The sequence below is a fragment of the Lemur catta genome, chromosome 14 (assembly GCF_020740605.2).
Source record: "Lemur catta isolate mLemCat1 chromosome 14, mLemCat1.pri, whole genome shotgun sequence".
NCBI lineage: Eukaryota > Metazoa > Chordata > Mammalia > Primates > Lemuridae > Lemur > Lemur catta.
The window spans coordinates 60,579,304-60,600,990 of record NC_059141.1 but is presented as its reverse complement, the minus strand read 5'-3'; the positions used below and the strand labels follow the sequence as shown (position 1 = coordinate 60,600,990).

At 37.7% G+C, this 21,687-nt stretch overlaps 1 protein-coding gene across 5 annotated transcripts in view; it reads left to right on the top strand.

Moving 5' to 3' along the window:
- NRG3 (neuregulin 3) overlaps positions 1-21,687 on the top strand; it is a 1,032,879-nt gene that overhangs the window by 892,451 nt on the left and 118,741 nt on the right. For 3 of the 5 annotated variants that reach the window (XM_045567953.1, XM_045567951.1, XM_045567952.1), the window contains exon 4: positions 19,686-19,712. In XM_045567953.1, the coding sequence (XP_045423909.1) occupies positions 19,686-19,712 (27 nt within the window). The remainder of the gene's footprint in view (positions 1-19,685; positions 19,713-21,687) is intronic. The other 2 variants (XM_045567954.1, XM_045567956.1) reach the window with 1 other exon arrangement.

The window sequence follows — 21,687 nt, the reverse complement described above, 5'->3', positions numbered from 1 at the left end:
AATAAGCTTACATATATTAGTGATTGAAATAAATATGAACAACTGAATTCCCCCATCAAAAGACAGATATTAGGTGAGCACAGCAAAGCATAGCTATGTGCTGTTTAAAATAAACATCAGTGATAACTGAAAGTAAAAAATAATGCAATGGAAAAGAGATACTAGTTCAATCTACTTTAAAAAGTATGAAAGCATAAAGTTATATAATGGCAGTATTAGTAAGCAGCAAGTTTCAAGGTAAGGTTAATGGGATAAATTGGGATAAAAAGGGATGCTAAATAATGACAAAAGCACAATTTATCAAGGTGGTAATCAGCCATTAATGAGTAAGAACCAGTTTACTTAGCAACTAAATATATAAGGCAAAATGCATTGGATTAAAAATAGAGTTTGATGAAAATAAAATTATAACTGAATCTTCTAATATATCGTTTGCCATCATTGAAAAGATCTATAAATACATACACACACACACACACACACACACACACACACACACACACATATATATATATATATATATATATATATAAGGACACAGAGAAATTAACTGAGATTATCAATGACATAAATAACTGGTGGTTTAGACGAAATTTTTACATATTAATGATGTAAAATACATCACAGATAATGGCAGAAATGATAAAAGTGAGCTAGCCAATATGTTCTGGAGAGTGACTCTTTTTATGTGCCTTGTTTATTTGTTTCAAACACATTTCCTTAAGTGTCTCTTTCTAATTAAATCACATTATGTACAATTATGGACTCTCTGTTTAGGCCTTATTGATACAGCACTGCTGCACTCTGCATTAATCCAAATATAAAGACGACCTTGGGCGTCAGAATTCAGTGCTGGGTAAAGAGCTATCCCTAGAGACTAAACAGTGAGTCTGAGTCTTTGCCATCACTAACACAACCTAAATGCGCTGATAGATGCAGTATATATCTGGAATCACAGCCTCAGGTTCAAATTTGAAGTATTATTTACCAGTTATATGATCTTGGACAATTTACTTACCTTCATTGAGAGTCAATGTTCTCATCCAGAAAAAATGGAGAAACAGTCTCTACAAGTGCAATTTCTGCCTGCAACTTAAAGAACCATTTTCATGATGTTACAAAATAGTTAATCTCTTAGAATCCAAGAAGCTTCTGCAATCCTCATTTCTAATAAGGAACTTTATTTGTGTTAGAATGACCAAAATACCACTTAAGACAATTTATGCAAAGTAAGAATTTTTTCCTCAAAGGAACAGCAAAAGGCTAAGTCAGTGTTGAAATAACAGAGTATTTTGCTTCTATTTATCAAATTTCCAAAACCCGGGTTAGAAATTTAAAGGAATTCAAGTGTTACCTGACTGCTTGGGGTTTTACACATGCCAGTGGCAGGGCTTCATATAGAACTTGGCTTAATGGATGACCAGTCCATACTAATATCTTCCTCATTTTGTATCTGGGAATAAAATTAAGTTAAAAAAGCTGCATCATTGCTCTTACTGCCACAGACAGTGACAACGGTCCATCAGGATTTTCCTACTCAATAAACACCTTCCTGGTAAAGCCAAGTGATTTCCTTTTGCACATGTACATTATGATTGGAAATGGGGAATCAGTGATCTACAAAATACATTCTGATACTGGAAGAAAAATGTCGACACGTGCTTATACATGTAAGGCAGAAGGGGAATTAAAAACATGCCTGGGCAGGCAAACAGAGGGCTTTGATACGAAAAATCCTAATAGAAGAAAGTCACTTTCCTCGGATAGAAGAAAGAAATTGAGGGATATGGATAAATAAGGAAAAAAAGAACAAAAGCAGGAAAAAAAATAAGGAATGGAATATTTGCCTCTGGTGTTTGCAATATGCATGGGAGAAAAATGGGCATGGAAGAGTATAAATATTTTAATAAAAGGAAAAAAAGAAATGGATTAAATGAAGAAGATACAACACAGTGGATGTTCTGTTTTATTTACCTTGAATGTTTCTGTGAAATCCAATCATAAAAAGTACTGGGAAGGAATATTAATGCAGCCTAACCTTTAAGCTGCCATAAATAGATGCACACACACACACAAACACACACTGACAATTTAGTGGATATTAAACATAAAGTGTGTAAGAATAACCCTGGGTATATATTAAAAATACAGGCTGGGCGCAGTGGCTCACGCCTGTAATCCTAGCACTCTGGGAGGCCGAGGCGGGCAGATCGTTGGAGCTCAGGAGTTCGAGACCAGCCTGAGCAAGAGCGAGACCCCATCTCTACTGAAAATAGAAAGAAATATATGGACAGCTAAAAAAAAAAAATATATATATAAATTAGGCAGGCATGGTGGCGCATGCCTGTAGTCCCAGCTACTCGGGAGGCTGAGGCAGAAGGATCGCTTGAGCCCAGGAGTTTGAGGTTGCTGTGAGCTAGGCTGATGCCACGGCACTCATTCTAGCCTGGGCAACAGAGTGAGACTGTGTCTCAAAAAAAAAATACAGCTCATACAATTTGCAGTTTTAGCATGCATTCTAGCTAAATAACTTCAAACCCTTGCTGATTCTGATACAGACTGTAGATAGTCTACAGTTGAGAAACACTCTCTGGTTGTTCTTATATTTCATTGTTACCTCTAAAGAGATGAATTTCCTCCTAGAATTTTCATCTTGTTTTCTGAGTGGGATTGTAGACTCATAACAATTCAGAGAATTGAAAATCATGTTTTTAGCTATGCAGCAGATCCCACTATGATCCAAAGGAACACTCTGTATTGAGCAGAACATTCCCCGGACTTTTTCTAACCAATGGTTTGTGGCTATAAGAGAAGAAGGAGATAGCAGACAAGCTTGGCACAAGATTTAGAAAAAAAGAAACCTGAAGCTTCCCTGGAAGAGAAGATAATGCAACCCATAATGCTCAGAGAATATTCAGTTTCAGCATTTTGAAATCTGAGGAATTATAGCAACAGGTGATGCTGCTTCTCTAGAAAGATCTATTAAAATGCATTTGAAAAAAGCGCATTTGTATGGAACAAGTAGCTCTCACTTTAAGGGATTCCTGAATGATGACTATTCTTCAATATCGAGTAGAATTCAAAGAAGAAAGCTGTTTAATGTTAATTTATGAATCACTGGTAAAAATTCAAAGGCAGAAGATTCTCTGCTTGAAAGAGCAGACCAACCAGCAGAAATTGAAAATTTTGAGAATAATGTTAATATGATGTATGTGTGTGTACAATGTGAAGATGATGAAACAATAAATAAGTAATTATGGGAAGAATTGCACATAATAGGGTATGGATGGCTTTTAAATACATAGTTTCTAGAAAAAGGATATCCACTCATCAACAACACAAATCTAAAGTTCTCCTTAAATAAATTCTACAGTACTTTGTTTTTGGGGTTTGTGGTCCAAATAGAACCAATAGGACATAACAAATGCATGTCTACTATGAGCACGATATTGTGCTTGTGCTTTTATCAATTAAGATTATGTTCAGCTACAAGTGTCAGAAAACCCAATTAAACAATGGTTTAAATAAATTGGGAGTTGAATTTTTCTGAAGTAATGAGAAGTGCGAAGTTGCAAGGAGTCTGGGGCTGCTGCAGAACTGCCAACTGTCATCAGAGTTATTCTCATCAACCATTGTGGTGTGTGGTGTTCCAATCTTCAAAATTGCAGAACAGCTGTTCCCTCCATTGGCCAGGCTGACAAAAGGAGAAGGACATGGTCATCCTAAATGGTCCAAAGAGGGCTGTAAAATGCAGGGTTTTAGTTGGTCACATTGACATTTTGAATAGGTATGGTACAGTGGAGAAGAGATACCAAGTAGGCAAATAATAGCACATATGAAATCAGATATATTATCTAATTTAAGTGTTTCATAAATAATATATATCTTTTTACTTAAATAGGTGAGGAAATTGAGACATGGAAAGATTAAGTAACTTGCATAAAGTCATACATGGTTACTAAAAGACACAGGCAAGAGTTAAAGCCCCTGTAATTAAACATTAATATGATTTTCCCACCATATCACATTTTTTAGGTACCACCAAGCAAAATATTCCCTAGATAGCCAATTTCAGAAAATCTGTACATCGTGAGGTAGTCAGTCAGGTGGTTTAATGCCTTTTGATGTTTTAGACTGCATGTCTCCATCCTAGACTGAAAACTTTTTTTAGGGCACAGGCCACATCTTCAACATTTTTGTATTCCCAGTACTTAGTCCAGGATTCTACTGGTAGAAAACCAGAGATATTTAAAAATCTAGAGTTACAGATTTTATTTTGAGTTCATAGAGAGGGGAGTTCATTTGGAGGGGTATTTTTATTCTAATACCCTTGCAAGGATTCACAGAGGATGTTATAGAGTAGGCATTGAGCAAATATTTGCTAAAGGTTTAAATAAATAATTAAAATGTGATTTTGTGTGGAGATAAAAGATAAACACATATGAAGAGAAAGAAAGTAAAAGGAGTAGTTCCTATTACAGTCTTGAGTTCGATACACAGGTCACACTGAGCTGGAAAAGTATGAATGGATAAACTGGCCCTTGTGTCAGACTTCACCATGACAAATTTCATTCATTCACTGAAAAAATATTATGGAAAGTAGTACAGAGATACCTCAAAGAATTAAAAGTAGAACTACCATTTGATCCAGCAATCCCACTACTGAGTTATCTACCCAAAGGAAAAAAAGATATTCTATAAAAAAGACTTTGACATTTGAATGTTTATAGAAGCACAATTCACATTTGCAAAGACGTGGAAAAACTCAAGTGCCCATCAATACATGAGTGAATTCATAAAATGTGGTATATGTACACAATGAAATACTACTCAGCCATAAAAAATGGTGAACTGCCTGGGAGCTGGAGCCCATTCTTCTAAGTAAAGTATCACAAGAATGGAAAAAAAAAAAAAAAACGGAGGTACTCACCATTAAATTGGTACTAATTAATGAACACACTAATGTGCACATAGGGGAAGTAACATTCATAGGGTGTTGGGCAGGTGGGAGGAAGGAGGGGATGGGTAAATTCACTCCTAACAGATGCCGTACATGCTGTCTGGGGGATACGCATGCTCGTAGCTCTGACTCTGGAGGTGCAAAGACAATTTGTGTGATCAAAGCATTCGTACGCCTGTAATGCTCTGAAATATATATATATAGTTGAGCACTTGGTACCAGACATTGTTCTACATGACATAAATATAGGAATAAAACAACACAATGGATCCTTATGGCTTGAATTTTGTCTTCCCAAGATTTAAAAGTTGAATTCCTAAGCCCAGTACCTCAGAATGTGACCTTATTTGCTGATACGGTCTTTTTAAAGAGGAAATTAAGTTAAAATGTGGTCATTGTGGTGGTCACTAATCCAATATGACTGGCATACTTATCCAAGGGGGAAATTTGGACACAGACTCGCACACAAGGAGAACACCATGCGAAGAAGTCAGCAATTAGGGCAATGCTTCTACAAGCCAAAGAACAACAAAGATTGCCAGCAAACCACCAGTAGCCAAGAGAGAGACTGGGACAGATCCTTCCCTCACAGCCCTCCGAAAGGGCTGTTGACACCTTGATTTCAGACTTCTACCCTGCAGAACTGTGAGACAATACATTTCCGTTGTTTAAGCCACCTAGTTTCTGTTCCTCTGTTATGGCAGCCCTAGAAAACCAGCACACAGGCAAAGTCCCTCCCTCCTAGAGCTTTACATCCTAGTCTGGGGCAGAGCGGGAAACAGAAAATTAACAGAGAGACATAATCATAGCTCATATGATAGTAAATTCTAAAGAGTAAAGAAAAGTAGGGTGAAGAGGATAGGAAGTGCTGTTTAATATAATGTATCTGAGGAGATACCATTAGGAGTGAAAGGAGATGCGAGATTGAGCCCTGTAGATATCTGGAGGAACTGCATTATAGACAGGTGCAGCAGCAGCCCAGGGCTCTGAGGAAGAAGGATGTGCTTGGTTAGAACTGCTAGGAGGTGAGTGTGGCTGAATTGGAGTAAGGGAGAGGGAGAATGGTAGGAGTGTGGTCTGAGAGTTAATGGAGTCACGGATTATGTTGGTCCACTTTAGACACTGACAATGAGATGGGAAGCCACGGGAATTTTGAACAAAGGAATGGTTTGACCTGATTTAAGTTTGGTTTTGTTTTTCTTGTTTTTCATTTGTTTGTTTTCTTGCATTGTTCTTTCTAATTTTTTTATTTTTAATTACTATAGGTACATAATAGTTACATATATTTATAGGGTACATGTGATGTTTTGATACAGGTATACAATATAAATTAACCAAATCAGGCTAATTGGTGTATCCATCCCTGTAGGCATTTATCATTTCTTTGTATTAGGAACATTCCAATTCTGCTCTTTTAGTTACTTTACAGTATACTTTAACCTATTTTTGATCATAGTCACTTTGTTGTGCTATCAAATATTGCTCATTCTATCTATATTTCTGCACCCATTAATCATCCCCACTTTATCCCCCCCTCCATGGTTCCCTTCCCAGCCTCTGGTAACCATCATTCTACTCCCTGTCTCCATGAGACCAATTGTTTTTATATTTAGATCCCACATGTGAGTGAGAACATGTGAGATTTGTTCTGAATGTGCCCAGTCTCGTCTGATGTAGCTTTTAAAGGGATCTCCCTGGCTGCTCTGTAGGAACAGACTATAGGTGGGGGGCGATGGTGGAAGCAGAGAAATTAAGGAGGAAACTACTGTAGTAAAACCATCCAGGTGAGAGCTGTGGTTGTCTTGAGCCAGTCTGGTGGTGGAGAACATGATGGGATAAATAAGTGAAGGGTTAGGCAGAGCACTGCAGATACAGGGGAGTGCTGGACAGAGACATGCAGACCAGTTCTATGGAGGATGCTGCAGTGAGTTTCCATAGGAGAAACAGCTAAGGAGGGGGCACTGAGTGTTAGTGGTGAAAGAAGTAGATGACATGGTATAGAGGAGAATTTGGCTTGCTGCAGTCATGCAGTTATCCAGGGCAATGAGGTCATCAGCTATTGCACAATTCACACCTCCTACTCATATCTTTGATTGATGTTTCTGGACTTCAGTGAACTGCTGTCACATTTTGGTCCCTGAAATGAGCAAATGAATTTCATTCCCTCAAGCGAAGCCTCAATTTGCACAAGGAGGGAAAAGTCGTTATTCAAATCTCCTACAGTTTTGAATTCTTTATCTAGGATTTACTATCCATCTACTCACATGAAAAGAAGGAAAATAACTTGAAACAAAACTTCACACTGATTTGACACTAAATAAAATTAAAATTATTTGGCTTAATAATATCAAATGCTTATAGCAAGAATGATCCAATAATAAGTGCTTAACAGCTTGAAACCCCCAAAACTGGTTGAAAATGTCTTTGTATCTTGCTGTTTAAATATTTTATTTAGTTAGACCATACACATTACCTTATTATACTCCATTTTTTCAAGAACAAGAAATGCCAATTTACAAAAAAATAAAATAAATTATAATGATAACATGGCTACATTGAGTTCAATCAGGCTATACCTAATTTTGAAATATAATCTTAATTAATCAGCTTCTTAATTTTGTAGCAGGAACAAATCCCAGTCTACAAAATATGGGGTGAATGGATATAACAGGCCATTTGTGTACTGAGTTCGAAGAGTAAGTACTTGAAACCTATCTCCTGAGCTTGAATCCCAGCACTTTAGTTATAAGTCAAGGACGACAATTGACCTCTATGTGCCTCAGTTTCATCTTTAAAATGTGAATAAAAGTAGTACATAATTCATATTGTTTCTGTAGGTTTCAAATGAGTTAAGACATGTAAAGTAGAGTGACTACTCTAGATTAAGTCCTCAAAAACTTAAGCTATAGTACTATTTCTACATTGTTTGAATTTCCTAATTTACTACTTCAAGGTTACATTGCAGGGAAGTCAGAGAAAAGCGTAGTCACAGGTATCTAACAGCAGTTCCCTGGGGTTAGTAGCATCAGTGTTCTGGAAAGAGGCCTGGCTCATGCAGGGCCCAAGCCCGGTGTTCTTGGAGAGGGGCGGATCTCGTGGGTTGGGCAGATCCTTGTTTTCTTGACTACTCTAGTGGCGTCTGCTACAATTCCTAATTCCTGTAATGTTTTCAGTCCACAAAGGTCACTGCTGCATCCTGTAGTCTTGCCAACCTCATAGACCACTGACACAGAACCCACTTCGGATCTCCGAGTGACTCTGCCTAGCAGATGCTCGGGGAATAAATTAGTCCGCACAGCTGGCGCGTCACATCTGAGCCCCGTCTCCCTGGACCCTCCGGGTTTTTCATCCTCCAGAGTAAAGCTGGGTTTGGGGGAGCAGTTGGCAGGGGGCATCTGTGCTCTTCCTTCCTCCAGGGGCCCTGGGAGCAAGCTCCAGGCCACTCTGTGTGGCAACTTGGTGTGGTATTCTTGTTGCACTTTCCTTGGAGCAGAAGGCGGGGAACCAACTGCGTGGCTTGGTTTGGCGGCAGCAGCGGCGTTCCTGTTTATTTTTGAAGGTCTTCTCGCAGACATTTGGATTTCTTCCATTTCTTCCCTTCTCCTAAATAAATTTCTAACGTATTAATCTGCAAAGGGAGTCTTGTTCTTTGTCTCTACCACCAAATCAATTATTTTATACCTTGATTTCTTCTGGGCTAAGAATTTCATAAACCCAAATCATTTTCTCTCTCTCTCTCTCTGTTTATTAGTAAAATCCCCCTTCCCTAAGGCAGTGGAGGAAGGGATCCAAGTTTGAAGGAAGTACCAGTAACAGAGAGCACATGGAACAAAACCTCAAAAGTCTGTGCAACTATTTACTTTTTCTTTATTTGTTCAAATTCTCAATCTGTGCCAGGAACAGTCCTGAAATCTATGCATAAAGAGTATCCATGAGTGATCATTTTATTAGATTGCTTTCAGTCACTTGGGGAGGATGGGCAAGTGAACAAGTATAATAATTAAAGTGAAGTGTGATGAAACTTAGAGTACAGAAATATGAACGATTCCACAAAAGACCGTTTCTATGGCACACCCTGTGTAGGAAAAGATATGCTTTTCAGGGCTGGTTTTACTTGAAGTGAGTCTATATAAATAAATGAGGTTCACCAGACTGCATATGAGCAAGGCGGGGCTTGGACTTGGAGAGACAGGAGAAGCAGCTGGGCAGGAGCATCGCTGTGTGACAGGGCACACCACGCAAGGTGGAGGGTTGTCTGTGGCCAAGCCAGCACAGCTTAATGAGATAAGATACCTCTCATCTTAAGCAAATTAGCTCACCTCTCTGGAACTCGGTTTTCTCATCTGTAAAATACCATCACTAGCAAGGATGCTACAAGGACGAGTGAGAATGTGATAGAGATTCTCAAGTATATCATTCGTAGATGGTAGATTCAAGGAAGAACGTTGTAGACTCTGTTCATTTGCCTTGCTAAGGTCTAAGTGATGTAAAATTAGAATTTTCTAAATTCATCCATACTTAGCTTCTGACATCTGCAGACCATTTTGAAAAGGTTATCACACTAATAGGATGCCAGCAGAGTGACTATTTCCATTCAAATATCTAGAAAATACATACAGAAAGTTATTAAAACTAGAGAAGGTGGAGTGGGAGGATGAGGGTAAGAACTTCAAAATACCTGGATTCAACTGAGTTCCCAACTAATTATTAGATAATAGTTTCCTCCATTATTTTAATAAAAGAACTTCCCTTGGTTTTTCTACACTACTAGGAATGATCCAGTTACTTTGGGGAAAACCACTATTAGAAGCCTCTGCCGATTTAATTTCCATTTCTTTATTCTATTAAATAAAGGAGGCTTACATTAGTCCTTATGTTATTAACTACCTAATGGATTTAGGAAGCCGCTAGCAAGAGAAGAATTGTCCTTTGCATTTAAATGAGACAAATACCACCCTCAGCTGATTATGCATTTAGGGAAAAAGTTTCATCCTATTGCTACATTTTACCTCTGAAAAAGTCATAAATTAATCCATTAGTGAGCCCACATGTGTCTTCTGTTTTGCTCATTATTAGGAATTCCCAGGTGTTCAGGGGCTTGTAAGTGTAAATTAATGTGACTTTTAAACTTGGTAACAGAAATATGCAGCACAAAGATCATAATTTATGAAACTATTCTCATATCATTTTCTTGTTATAAAAGAAAACGATAACATTAAATATTAAATTAAGGTATTCCCTAATATTGGAATGTGTTATCTTGTTAGAATGAAACAATGAAACATAACAACAAAAATCAGAGTTGCTATGTTTTCTTCGCTGTTGCCTGATTTTGTGTATCATTATAAAAGTTCCATACCAAATATTTAGGGAGAAAAAAATATGTACATTTTAAAACATAAATTAATTTATTCAGATACTCAGTTTTCATCCATATATGTATTCAATTAACAAAAATGCTTTAAGCAGTTATTACCTGCTGGACAAGCTACATAGTCCAGGAGAATGTGAGACCACCAGAAAAATGAGATCAAAATAGAATTCAAATAACAGTGTGGAAAGGAGAGCTCTCGGGCAGTGTGTAAGCTGAGTCTTGAAAGAAGTGCAAGAGATCGCAGCTTGTCCAGAGCTCTGAAGCTTTTAAAAGGCTTGTTGTGTTGAAGCACTTGCATTCATTCTGCAGATGCAGCTCAGTTTGTGCAAGGAGAAAAGGCAGGAGCTGAGCAGCGGAGTGGAGAACATGATGAAAGACCTATGGAGGCTTCTCTCTGCAACTCTAGTGTCACTCAAGGCTGCTGCTTTATTTATTTATTTATTTTTTTACAGAGACATTAAAATAAAAACTTCTTATCAGAGTAGTCACCTGTGTGAAGGCCTGGTGTGACTGAGGTGTTAGAATGGGAAAAGATAGGATCCTGCCACCCCCACCCCTCTGGGTGATTCACAATTCAATGAGGAATAAATTCCATAACTCCAAATATGGAGCGCATGTGTGTGTGTGTGTGTGTGTGTGTGTGTGTGTGTGTGCATGTGTTCATGTAGAACTGTTGGAAATGTCCAGAAAATCTGGAAAGTTTTGGTGCCAAAGATGGCCTGAGTGAAAGCATTAGTATAAACTTGAAATTATAGTTTATATACATTATTCACTTTAAGAAAATCTCACAATAGTGTACTTTCAACAAGAGAGAAAATCGGTGGGATTATGAAAACAGATTCAATAAACACTGACTTGCATCTGCTATTGGAAAGGCACTGGGGAGGTGGAGGAAGGCTGGGAGGAAGCTCACAGTTCCCCTAACTAGTTATTACATAGATATGTCGCTACCACTGCTAGTTATAATCCAAGGCATAATAATCCTACTTGCTAAATAGAGATCTCATTATCACTCATAGAAAAGTAGAGCAGATAACATTATTTCAGGAAATCAGAGATACCTTCAGGAGGAATTAGGCCTGGAAAGATGGGAGAAGTTCAAGGCCAGTGGAATGGCTGTAACAGAAGCATGACATACGTGAAGACAGGGCCATTAGGAAGTACTGGCAGAACAGAATGCTCAGAGGTTTGGAGGAAAAGGTTGTTTTTGTTTGTTTGTTTGGGTTTGTTTTTACTTTTAAGTTATTTTCTCTGGGAAAACTCTGTACAGCTAGCTACCTCCTACACTTAAAGAACTATTTGTAATACCATTATTTTTTTTTCCAGAATACTGTTGCATAAAACAAAATATAGCAAACAAAGCCAGCTAGGCATTAAGAATGGACAAGCCTGACCTTCAGAAGCTACAGTGGCTTGCCACTAAATTTGAACTCAACCTAAAGAAAGCTACCTAGTTACCAAAAGAAAAGGAAAAAGAAAGGAAGGGGATCAGGTCCTTGTGTCTTATCCCACACCGTTTCTAGATGGTATCAGGCACCACATAAGAATAAGCCTCCAGCACATGTGCTTGTTTATGACCTTAGCCCTGAAAGTTACCCCTGCCTGTCATAAATTGAGCTTTCTCAGTGCTGCCTATATTCCTGTGTCCTAACCTAGGAGTACCTCTTCCCAGTTATGACTTCCGTTTGCCTCCCTAGAATGAATTCTCTTCACTCCATTCTTGCCATGAACTTTCTCTTTCCTTAAGTCATCATAATGAGATTTTTGTTTACCAGATCAGCTACATCACAGCGTTCGGCTGCTCTGGGTCAATATCTTGGGCAGTTGGTCCAGGACTGAGAATCGCTTAGCTCCTATAGACCCTCTGGGTAACCGCCCTGTTTAGTTCCTCTGTGTTAGGTAGAGGAAAGCAGAGAGTCCCTTTGCTGGGATCTCCATGTCACAGACGTCATCTATATTGGGAAGTGCTGGTAAGTTGTCATTGCTCTTTGTTTAGTGGAGTATAGCTCAGAGCAATATTTCTTTAAATATGTCCATCATTTTCTGAATTAGTGTTCATTATGAAAATATCAAAATTTTGAATTTAAAACTATGATTAAAAGCATGGTATTAAAACAATTTGCTAACAAAGGTTTTAGTTAGTACGACAACTACAAGCTCACATACAAACACATGACTATTTGCCATAAAATCCCTCTTTATTTTTATTTCATTCTCTTTTTTGAGTAGACCTTCCCCTGATTTATTATAATCCTTTTATCTATTAACCATAATCTCTATTGTATATCTTCATTCATATTAACCAGGATTGAAGTTGAAATGTTAGACTCCCAAAAAGGCATGCAGCAGCTATGACAAAGATTACTTAAATTGAAGTTATTAAGGGACAAATGCTTAAATAGCATATATAATAGCATTCTAATTACCATGGAAAATTTAATATTTTTTCTGATAATTGACCATTTATTCAAGTGAAGCCGAAATTACATACAAAATTCATGTAACAAAGATATAAGTGAGCTGGACTTTCTCAGATAATAATCTGGCATTTGTGGACTTCAGAATTGTAGACTCATGTAAGCAGCAATTAAATGTACATTGATTTGGGGAAGTTTTCTGGAAACATTTGTGGATAGTGTTTCTCAATATCTAGTTTCCATTAGAGGTGTCATGTTCCTCAGAGTCTTCAAAAACTTAGAGGTGGTTATGCTCTGAGAGAGGCACAGACAGATGTCACATGCAGTGGGCATGCCCAGTGGGCAACAGGGCTTGACCAGGTGGCATTTCATTCATTCAACAAATATGTATTGAGCATCTATAAAATGCTGGACCCCGTGATAGCAGGGAATGATGAAAAAGGGAGCAGAAGCAGCAACTACCCTTCAGTTCTGGAATTTATGATGCTTTTTCCCACCCTAAACATTAGGAATCTACCTATTTGGCCTTTCCTTATTTACAAAAGCTTATTTTCTTTAGCTGCTAAATGAGGGCCAGTTGCACTATTTCACAGGCTAATTTTAAAAATTAGATAAAATGGTATGCATAGAGGTGCCTGGTGAGAAAATATAAGAATTTTAGAAAGTTGATAAAATATGAAAAGTTGTTGGGGGACAATTGTGTCTCAGAAGCGGGAACTCTGGTGTATTCACCTATGCAGTTACTTCCATCAGTTACATAAGCAAAAAACAAAAAAAAAAGCAGTATTTAATTTTTGAATGAAGAATTCTTCTATATAATGGTAATTCTTTTATATATTTTTTATTTCAGCATATCACAGGGGTGCAAATGTTTAGTTTACATATATTGCCTTTGCCCCACCCAAGTCAGAGCTTCAAGTGTGTCCGTGTCCAGACAACTCTTATTAAATTTTTTAATCAATAATTGTGACAATTGAAATAGAGTTAAGTCTAATGTTCCGAGATGTTTGCACTGGAAAATTCTATAAGCTATTTAGGCAAGATCATCTTTGAAGAGCAAACGGTCACCTGTAAGCCTCAGGAGCAAGCCTGTTTCCATATTTCATTTCGTAGAGCAGAATGCTCATCTTGAGTTTGTACTACATCAACATGTGGCACAGTTTCCATGGTTGCCTGTTTCTCCTCCTTTGATACAAATGAGCATTCTCACTTAGACAAAGAGAGGAAATAGAGGTCTCCCTGTTCATCAGGAGTCAGCAAGAGAGCTCTTGCTGGGGTGAGTGGGGGAGTATTGGTGGGGGTATGTCACATTCTGTAACACAGCCCGGGAAAAAAGAAAGGGGACTGTGTGCTTTTCTGGAAAAGTGGTTTTGCCTCTTCCATGATTGAGGGCCTGTCTGGTGTGAGGCTGGCCACAGTAATAATGTCATGACCTACTCTCCACAGTAGAAAAAGCTGTCAGTTCTGACACGATGGAGGTGAGGAGGGATTGGGGTTATGGAGCTGAAATGGCTGCAGATAGTCCCCAGATTTGGGCTCATGGGGCTGGATGATTTCATGTAAAATTGACTTTTAGTTTATTGTACATGTACTAGAAAGAAATAGAACAAAAAATTAGTAAGGATTAATTTTAGGAGGTTTTGAGAGAGGTATCAATTTCTTTTTATTAAGATGATTTTTTACTTCCCACATTTTATTCATGAACTTGTATAAATTCTAAAGTCAAATATGTATATGAAGTATATAAATTTTAAAATAAAATTATATATTTTAACACGGTAGCATAATTTAGTGAAGGGAGCATAGAGTTTAGAATCCAATCTGCATTCATATCCCAACTCTTGCACAAAGTAGCTAGGAAGAAGATAAAATAATAATATCCCTCTCCTTTTAGGTCAGACATTATAGGGTTGAGCGCAGCACCTGGAAGGGGAGTGTCCCACTCTTGATGGTTCCTCGTCCCCCTTCCCCGCTGTGGGATCTAAGGTCTGAGAGATTCAGGTGTGGCTGCCACTCTCCTCCCTGCTGTCACAGAACACACGGACCCATTGCTGAAGCATGAGACAATGACATCTCTTTACACTGATTCCAGAAGCTACTAGAGAATGATGAGCTCAGGTGCTAAGGGTCAGCAAATATTCAAGACTCAAAGTAAGCTTACTTTCTTACATAAATCCAATTTCGTCTTCTCAGTTGAGATGGACTACTTCTTCCTAGAGTGTCACCAGTAAAAAAGTCATTTGACAGGGATCTGCGGGTGGAATCTACAGAATGACAGGTTTCAGTTCAGGTATTAAGATACACCATTTGCAACTGACATATTTTGTAATTGAGTGGGTGGTTTGCTCCACAGTTATATGGCATGTAATTCCCAGAGCGAATACCATGTATCACTAGTTCCACAGGGTGCTCCGTGACAACGTGGCTGTTTTCATCAAGTTGGGAAATGCTGCCTATTTAACTGCCACCCAGAGAGTCTCCACACATATAGGAGGGGTTTGGGGCATTCTTGCAACACAGAAGCCCACTGAACGTTAAGCCAGTCTTCTAACTTTGTAAAACACAGATCAATATTTTCATGTAACATGCTTTTCCACATCCACAGAAGAAGGGTTTAAAACATCACATTTGGGACCGTTATATGACAAAATCACTTTGCTCAGTTACTGTTAGTACAGGGCTGGCGCTTAAAACCTACATTCATGTTGCTTTGCCTAGGGCTGCATTGTGGTAGGTTCCTGATTATAGTCCAGATGCCAGCATGACTCATTGCACCCCGAGACTGGAATCAAGTCGAAGATTGCTTTCACTTGCTCATTCTCAGCCTGCCCACCTTGGGGAACTGTTGCCAGCCCTTCTTTGTCTGTCGGCATAGAAACAAGAGGTACATGGAACCATGGACACTTTAGAAACATGGGCCTTAAATTTCAGTTAGGGTTAGACAAGAGAAATAAGTTCAAGAGATCTATTGCACAATGTAGCAACTATAGTTAATAACAATGTATTATATACCTGAAATTTGCTAACAGGGTAGATTTTAAATGTTATCACCATAAAAGAGATAAGTATGTGAAATAATGTGTGTGTTCATTAGTTTTATTTAGCCATTCCACAATGCATACATATTTCAAAATATCATATTGTACACCATAAATATATACAATTGACATTTCGTGTCAATTAAAAAAAAATGTGGGCCTGGAATTTCCAGGGGTTTTCCGGGAGTTTTTGGTATTGTAGAATATCCACTTTGTCTCCTGAGTCGTCTACTTAGCCTTACAATCTTCAGAATGGTTTCAGCTCTGCAGCAGAGCTGCTGGCCTTTGTTAAGAGTATTGCCAATTAGTTGTAAGATCATTTGGTTTAATGCTTGGCATATTTTCAGACAATTTTTTTTATGTCACTTGCTACATGTACAAGCAAGTAACTTCAACTAGGCCAGCCTTGTCATAAAGAAATTTCCTGGTAACCAATGAATAAATATTAATGACTTACTAATTTGGCTCCTCGGAGACAGGGACCCGTTGTCTTCCTCTGTCCCCCCCACTAGCTTATATCTGGCACTTCATCAACAGACTAGGGGTGAGCGAGTATGTAAGTGGTGCTTCTACAGTGCCTGAGGATACTTGAAAACAACTTGTTCTCTTAAGTGGGTTAAATAATTCCTCCCTAAAGATCTCATTACTTGATGATATTTGTAAAAATTAGCTTTTTCTTTATAGGGAGGGCATACAAAAACTTTGAGTGTAACTGGCGGCATGTTCCCACCACTCATAGCTCGTGTGGTTTGGGGACAGTTGGTGCCCCTCTCTGTGCTTCTGTTCTTGTCCCATAAAATGAGCATAACCACAACCTTGTAAGTTGCTGTGAGAAAATACTTGAAGCAGTTCCTGGTGCATAGTTAAGTGCTCAGTAAAGTTAGCCACTACTTTAGAATCCGAAGGTGGGAGTATTTTAAAACAAATGCAATTTTAATATGTAAAAGTTAATTGAAGTGTTGAGAAGAAGGAAGTTATATATTCCAATACATGCCATAGGGAAAACCAAACTGTTTTTGCTTAAATATGTGCCTCCTCTCCCACCCTATTACCTATGCAATTCTTGGCACATAGTTTGTTGAGTGAGTGTATAAATAAACTATTCACTAATTAATCTTCACCTCATCCCTCTTGATGTTTTCCTGCAGGCCTGCATATCCCAGGCAGGCTGTTTGCTTTGAGAAATAGCCAGTAAAGGGTTTTGAGAAATATTGTGGTTTATGGTCTGTGTATGACTCAAACAACAAAATTAATTGCTTTTCTGTCATCTGTTCTTAGTAGATTTTCATTGATTCTTCTGTATGAGCCAAAGCCTGTGAGTGTCTTAAAACCTGTGATAGTGATCGCAGTGTTAGTATTTTAAGAAAACAGTGGCAATGTGTGTATATGTGTGCATAACAGAGATTGTAAATATGATCTAACTTTTTATTTGTGTGATCAGTGGCATCAGTTTCCATGAATGGGCTATTATAAAAATTAATAAAAAATTCCCTTTGAAATCCATGAATATAAATGCCATCTTGCTTGAGAGTATTTCTGAAAATTCCAACTCTAATAATTAGATGTAACTTTTCTGTTATGTTAGAGAAGCCATATTTCCTTGCCTTCCTTGCATACCCCTTTAAGTGTATGAATAATTTTTAAATTCTGATTTCTGTCTCTGCTCTTGGTCATGAATTTACTGTGGTTGGAAGGTGTTCATATTTATCAAACATGCCACTCACTTTTTGGCACAATTTACAGATTCACAAAGCTCGATTCTCCTTATTTCCAGTCACATACAAAGGTGGAGCAGCTAAGGTCATGGAAGAATGAAGAAAGGCTACTGATCATCCCTATCAGCAAAACAGACTATAGGCAGCCAGTTCTGAGCCAGCTCAGCTCCACCAGAAAGTTCTTGTTCAACCAGGCTGAAGCTAATGGCTTTCTACCTGCCCAGTCATGTCACTGGACTCCCTGTGATTCTCTGCTCCCTGATTTCTACACACTCCCCTCTCCTGAATTCTTTCCTGTGCCTTCTCTTCTGGCTGTATGCAAAAGTTTAGTTCTTTATTCCAGGTCTTTCTTTTTTTTCCTTGCCTTTAGTCTCATGATAGGTAATCCCACCCATATCCTTGTATTTAAATACCACAACTCGAGTCTCTCTAGTGTCCTAAGTGCACACAGTCATGAAGCTTCCTATTGGCACAAGAACACAAACATGGTCTTCCCAACTTTTCCACAGACTTTACTGTTTGTATCACACATTTTCTCCCTCCCAGGAGCAAGGTTATGGGTCACTGGCCTCTTCATCCAGTGCACATTTTCTGCTTTTCCGTTATAGCCCTTATTAAAAAGAATGACCAGAGCCTTTTCTCTGTGGTCTCCCATTGATTTCTGAACTGCTTGAGAACAAGAATCCTGTCTTTACATGAGAGTGTGCTCGATACTATCACAGTGCCTGTCAGCGAAGAGGAAGCACCAAATGCCGTGTGAGGGGAAGGCGCATCTGCTCTTTGGAAACATTGCCACCCTCTTTGTTTATATAAGCAGACATTTCTCAATCGAAATATGTTCTAATCACTTAAAAGCTATTCAGAGGCAAATTGATAGAGACACAAAGGAGATCTGAGGTTACAGGGGCTGGGATGAGGGACAAAAGGAGAATTATGGCTTTGGGGTACAGAGTTTCTGACTGAAGTGATAAAAAAGTTCAGAAATAAAGTGGTAGTGACTGTACAACATTGTGAATGTAGTTAATACCACTGAATCATACACTTAAACATGGTTAAAATGACAAATTTTATGCTATATGTATGTTTTTCCACAATAAAATAAAAAAAATGAACTATTTACAAACAGGAAAGGCATTGAAATATTCAAGGTAACTAAACGCATATTTTCTAAAAGGAAAAGATTTGCTAAATAGAGAACTAGTAAAAAGGAAGCTCAGCTATTAGTCTTAGGAAAAAATACAGTAGCAATACCTTTTTTTCCCACTTATTCTCATTTCAGATGAATATTACTGCAACAGAAAATATCATTAAGTAATACAACGAATTTAAACATTGAATGAGTGCAAAATTAAATGATCAAAAGAAAGCACCATTTTAATAAAGAAATCTCTGAATCTCTAAGATCGAATGCTTGGACCTAGCCCAGCACAATGGATCACTCTGCTGATCATGAAAACTTGAGCTGGTCAAGACCCTTTGCTGTCCATGTACATGTGCAACTGTCCTGGACACGTCTGCCATTTGTTTGTGGTAGGATGGATTGTCAAGTTGAATAGTCATGGGACTTAAGAGTCAGGTAGACAGAATTTGTGCCCAGGATCTGCCTCAAATTTTGGGACCTATGGAAGATTTTTAGTCTCACTGAAGCATGGTTTTATCACCTAATAAATGAGAGAAAGAAAGAGAAAAGTCTGCCATCGTTGCTTTTTTGTGAAGGTGAAGAGCCCCTGGTTGGGGCCTTCCATGCAGGAGCTCTTTGCTTACTCATCTTAACATGGAGGTTCAAATAAGTTTATGTTGAACCCATAGTTATTCTATGTAACATGCCATTAGTTCTGAAAATAACATTAGTACCAGATGTTCTTCGTGTAAGCAGTTTTTCTTTTTCTTTTTTTCCCTGAATTTATACTTAGCATACTTTGTAATTCATGCAGTATTAGTCCATCTAAAATTTCAAACTATACATGGTTCAGAAGCTTTAAGGAAATAGCTGTTTGTGTTCAGAGCATCCATATTGTTGGTGATCTGTAAGTTATCTTTTTCAAGCATAATAGTTAAAATTGACACATATTTCTTGCCTTGAATGTCAGTCTCATCAGCATTGATTTCTGTGTGTGGAATTTTTTCTAACCTTTTTTCTCTTTTTCTGTTCCCCTCTCTTCCATGCTGACTTCGGTGTAGCAGACCATTTGGGGATTGAATTCATGGGTAAGGCTAAACAATTTGTTTATTTAATATCCTAAAAAAGCTAAGTTTTATAATGTACACAGTGTTCTCCTTCCCCATCTGATTATAATTGAAATGTCTCATTATCAGATGCTATTAGTAGTAAAAAATGCTTTTGTTGATTTTTCACTAAGTAATGGCTCAAAATGAAAGACTTAACTACTTATTGAGAAGGCAATTTAATGTTAAGTGCAGCTTCTAGAATCATACAGAAGTTGAATTTGGCTCCTGGCTTTGATTGTTTCCTCTAATTCTCAATTTTCTTATCTGTAAAATAGGGATAATAATAGTTTCTATTTTACAGCACATATGAATTGCCTAGCAGGGTGTCTACAACATGGCAAACACTCAATAAGTGATAGAAAATAATGGCTTTTGATTTCAGTTTTTGTTATTTTCTTCTCTCGATCCTTTTCGTTTTACATGAGGACAACTTTGGCTATATTTTGGTATCAATCTTAATTTGGAGTGTGGACTAGTAAACACTTCCATTTACAAAATTAATGTATTTCTTTTAAAGTATTTGCAGTGAGTGGCATGCTTTTTAAAGCATTACAATGCCTTCCATGGGCATTATTTTCTATACTTATAGATAATTGCATTAACTTAGACAATTATAGTAAATGAAAAAAATATTAGTTAAATGAAAAAAGAGCATTCCATAAGGTTCAAAGTACATCACTGTACAGGACCAGAACAATACTCAGAAGTTAGTTAGGGAAATTGAGAAGGTCTAAATTTGAATCCAAAGTCATCATGATCTGCATGTCTGGCTTTTGTTGAACTTCAGATTTTCTCTCTTAGATGATGTAGATATGAATACTTGCTTCATACATGAATATGTTTATTCTGATAACACTTATACATGTACCCATATTAATTTATCCATTCACCCATTTATTCAGTACATGTTTATCAAGGCATTATAAGCAAAGAAAAAATGCAAAATGCTAGAGATAAAATAGGGAGTAAAAATGGACAAAAAACCCAGTCCAAAGGAACTTATAGTGTAGCAATCTTACAGATGATCATCAGGTAATAAAACTTAAATAAAATTATAAATTTCTTAAGATCTGCTCCAGGCAAGATGCTATTGTCTTGGACTAATATGATGGTAGAAAATGTGGGGAGAAGTTGATAGGTATTTGGGAAGTAACATTAACAAGTGCTTGAGAAGGATTGATGTTGAGGGTGGAAGGAGGGAGATTATCAAGGATGACTACAAGGTTACAGTTTGCATATATAGATATGAGGTGGGTCACTGAGAAAGAATACTGACAGAGGAAAAGATTTACAGGAGATGTTTACTAGATTAGGTGTGTGGAAATGTTGAGTTTGGGATGACTTTTTCATATTCAGGAGAAGATGTTAAGTTGGTAGTTGTATTTCTGCAAGTGTTGAGGGTTAGTTAGAAATTAGTGATTGCATCTTTATACTGGAATTGGTCTTCCATGTTATATTATTCATTAGTGCTCTATTATCTGGATACTACCTCATAGAAAAGGCAGACAGATCAATTCCTGCAGGTATGGGGGTTTGCTAGATATATGTAAAGGAAAGTCAGAAAAGCAATGAAATTCAGGATATTATTCAAATGAAGCACCGTGGAATATAATGTAGATGTGAAGGGAAATGAAGAAAGGACGACTGTCTCAGTGAAATCAATTAATAGTCATCATGATAGTGCTTGCACAAGTTGGTGAAATGGAGAGGAGATTACAGTCATGTAACAGATTGGTTGACACTGATTTTGAAGATGGAGGAGTTATAGGAGATGACAGTTTTCAAAGTATTCCTATGTGAGTGAGTAACCAAATTGAGGTCGAGGAGGAAATAATTTGAAACTATAGATCAAGGATTTAAAGGACGTGGTTTTGGAGAGGTTGTCTAAGTGGATGTTACAGTTACTCGTGATGGGTTGGGATAGAAGGAAAAAATGTTTGTTTTATGCCAGAGT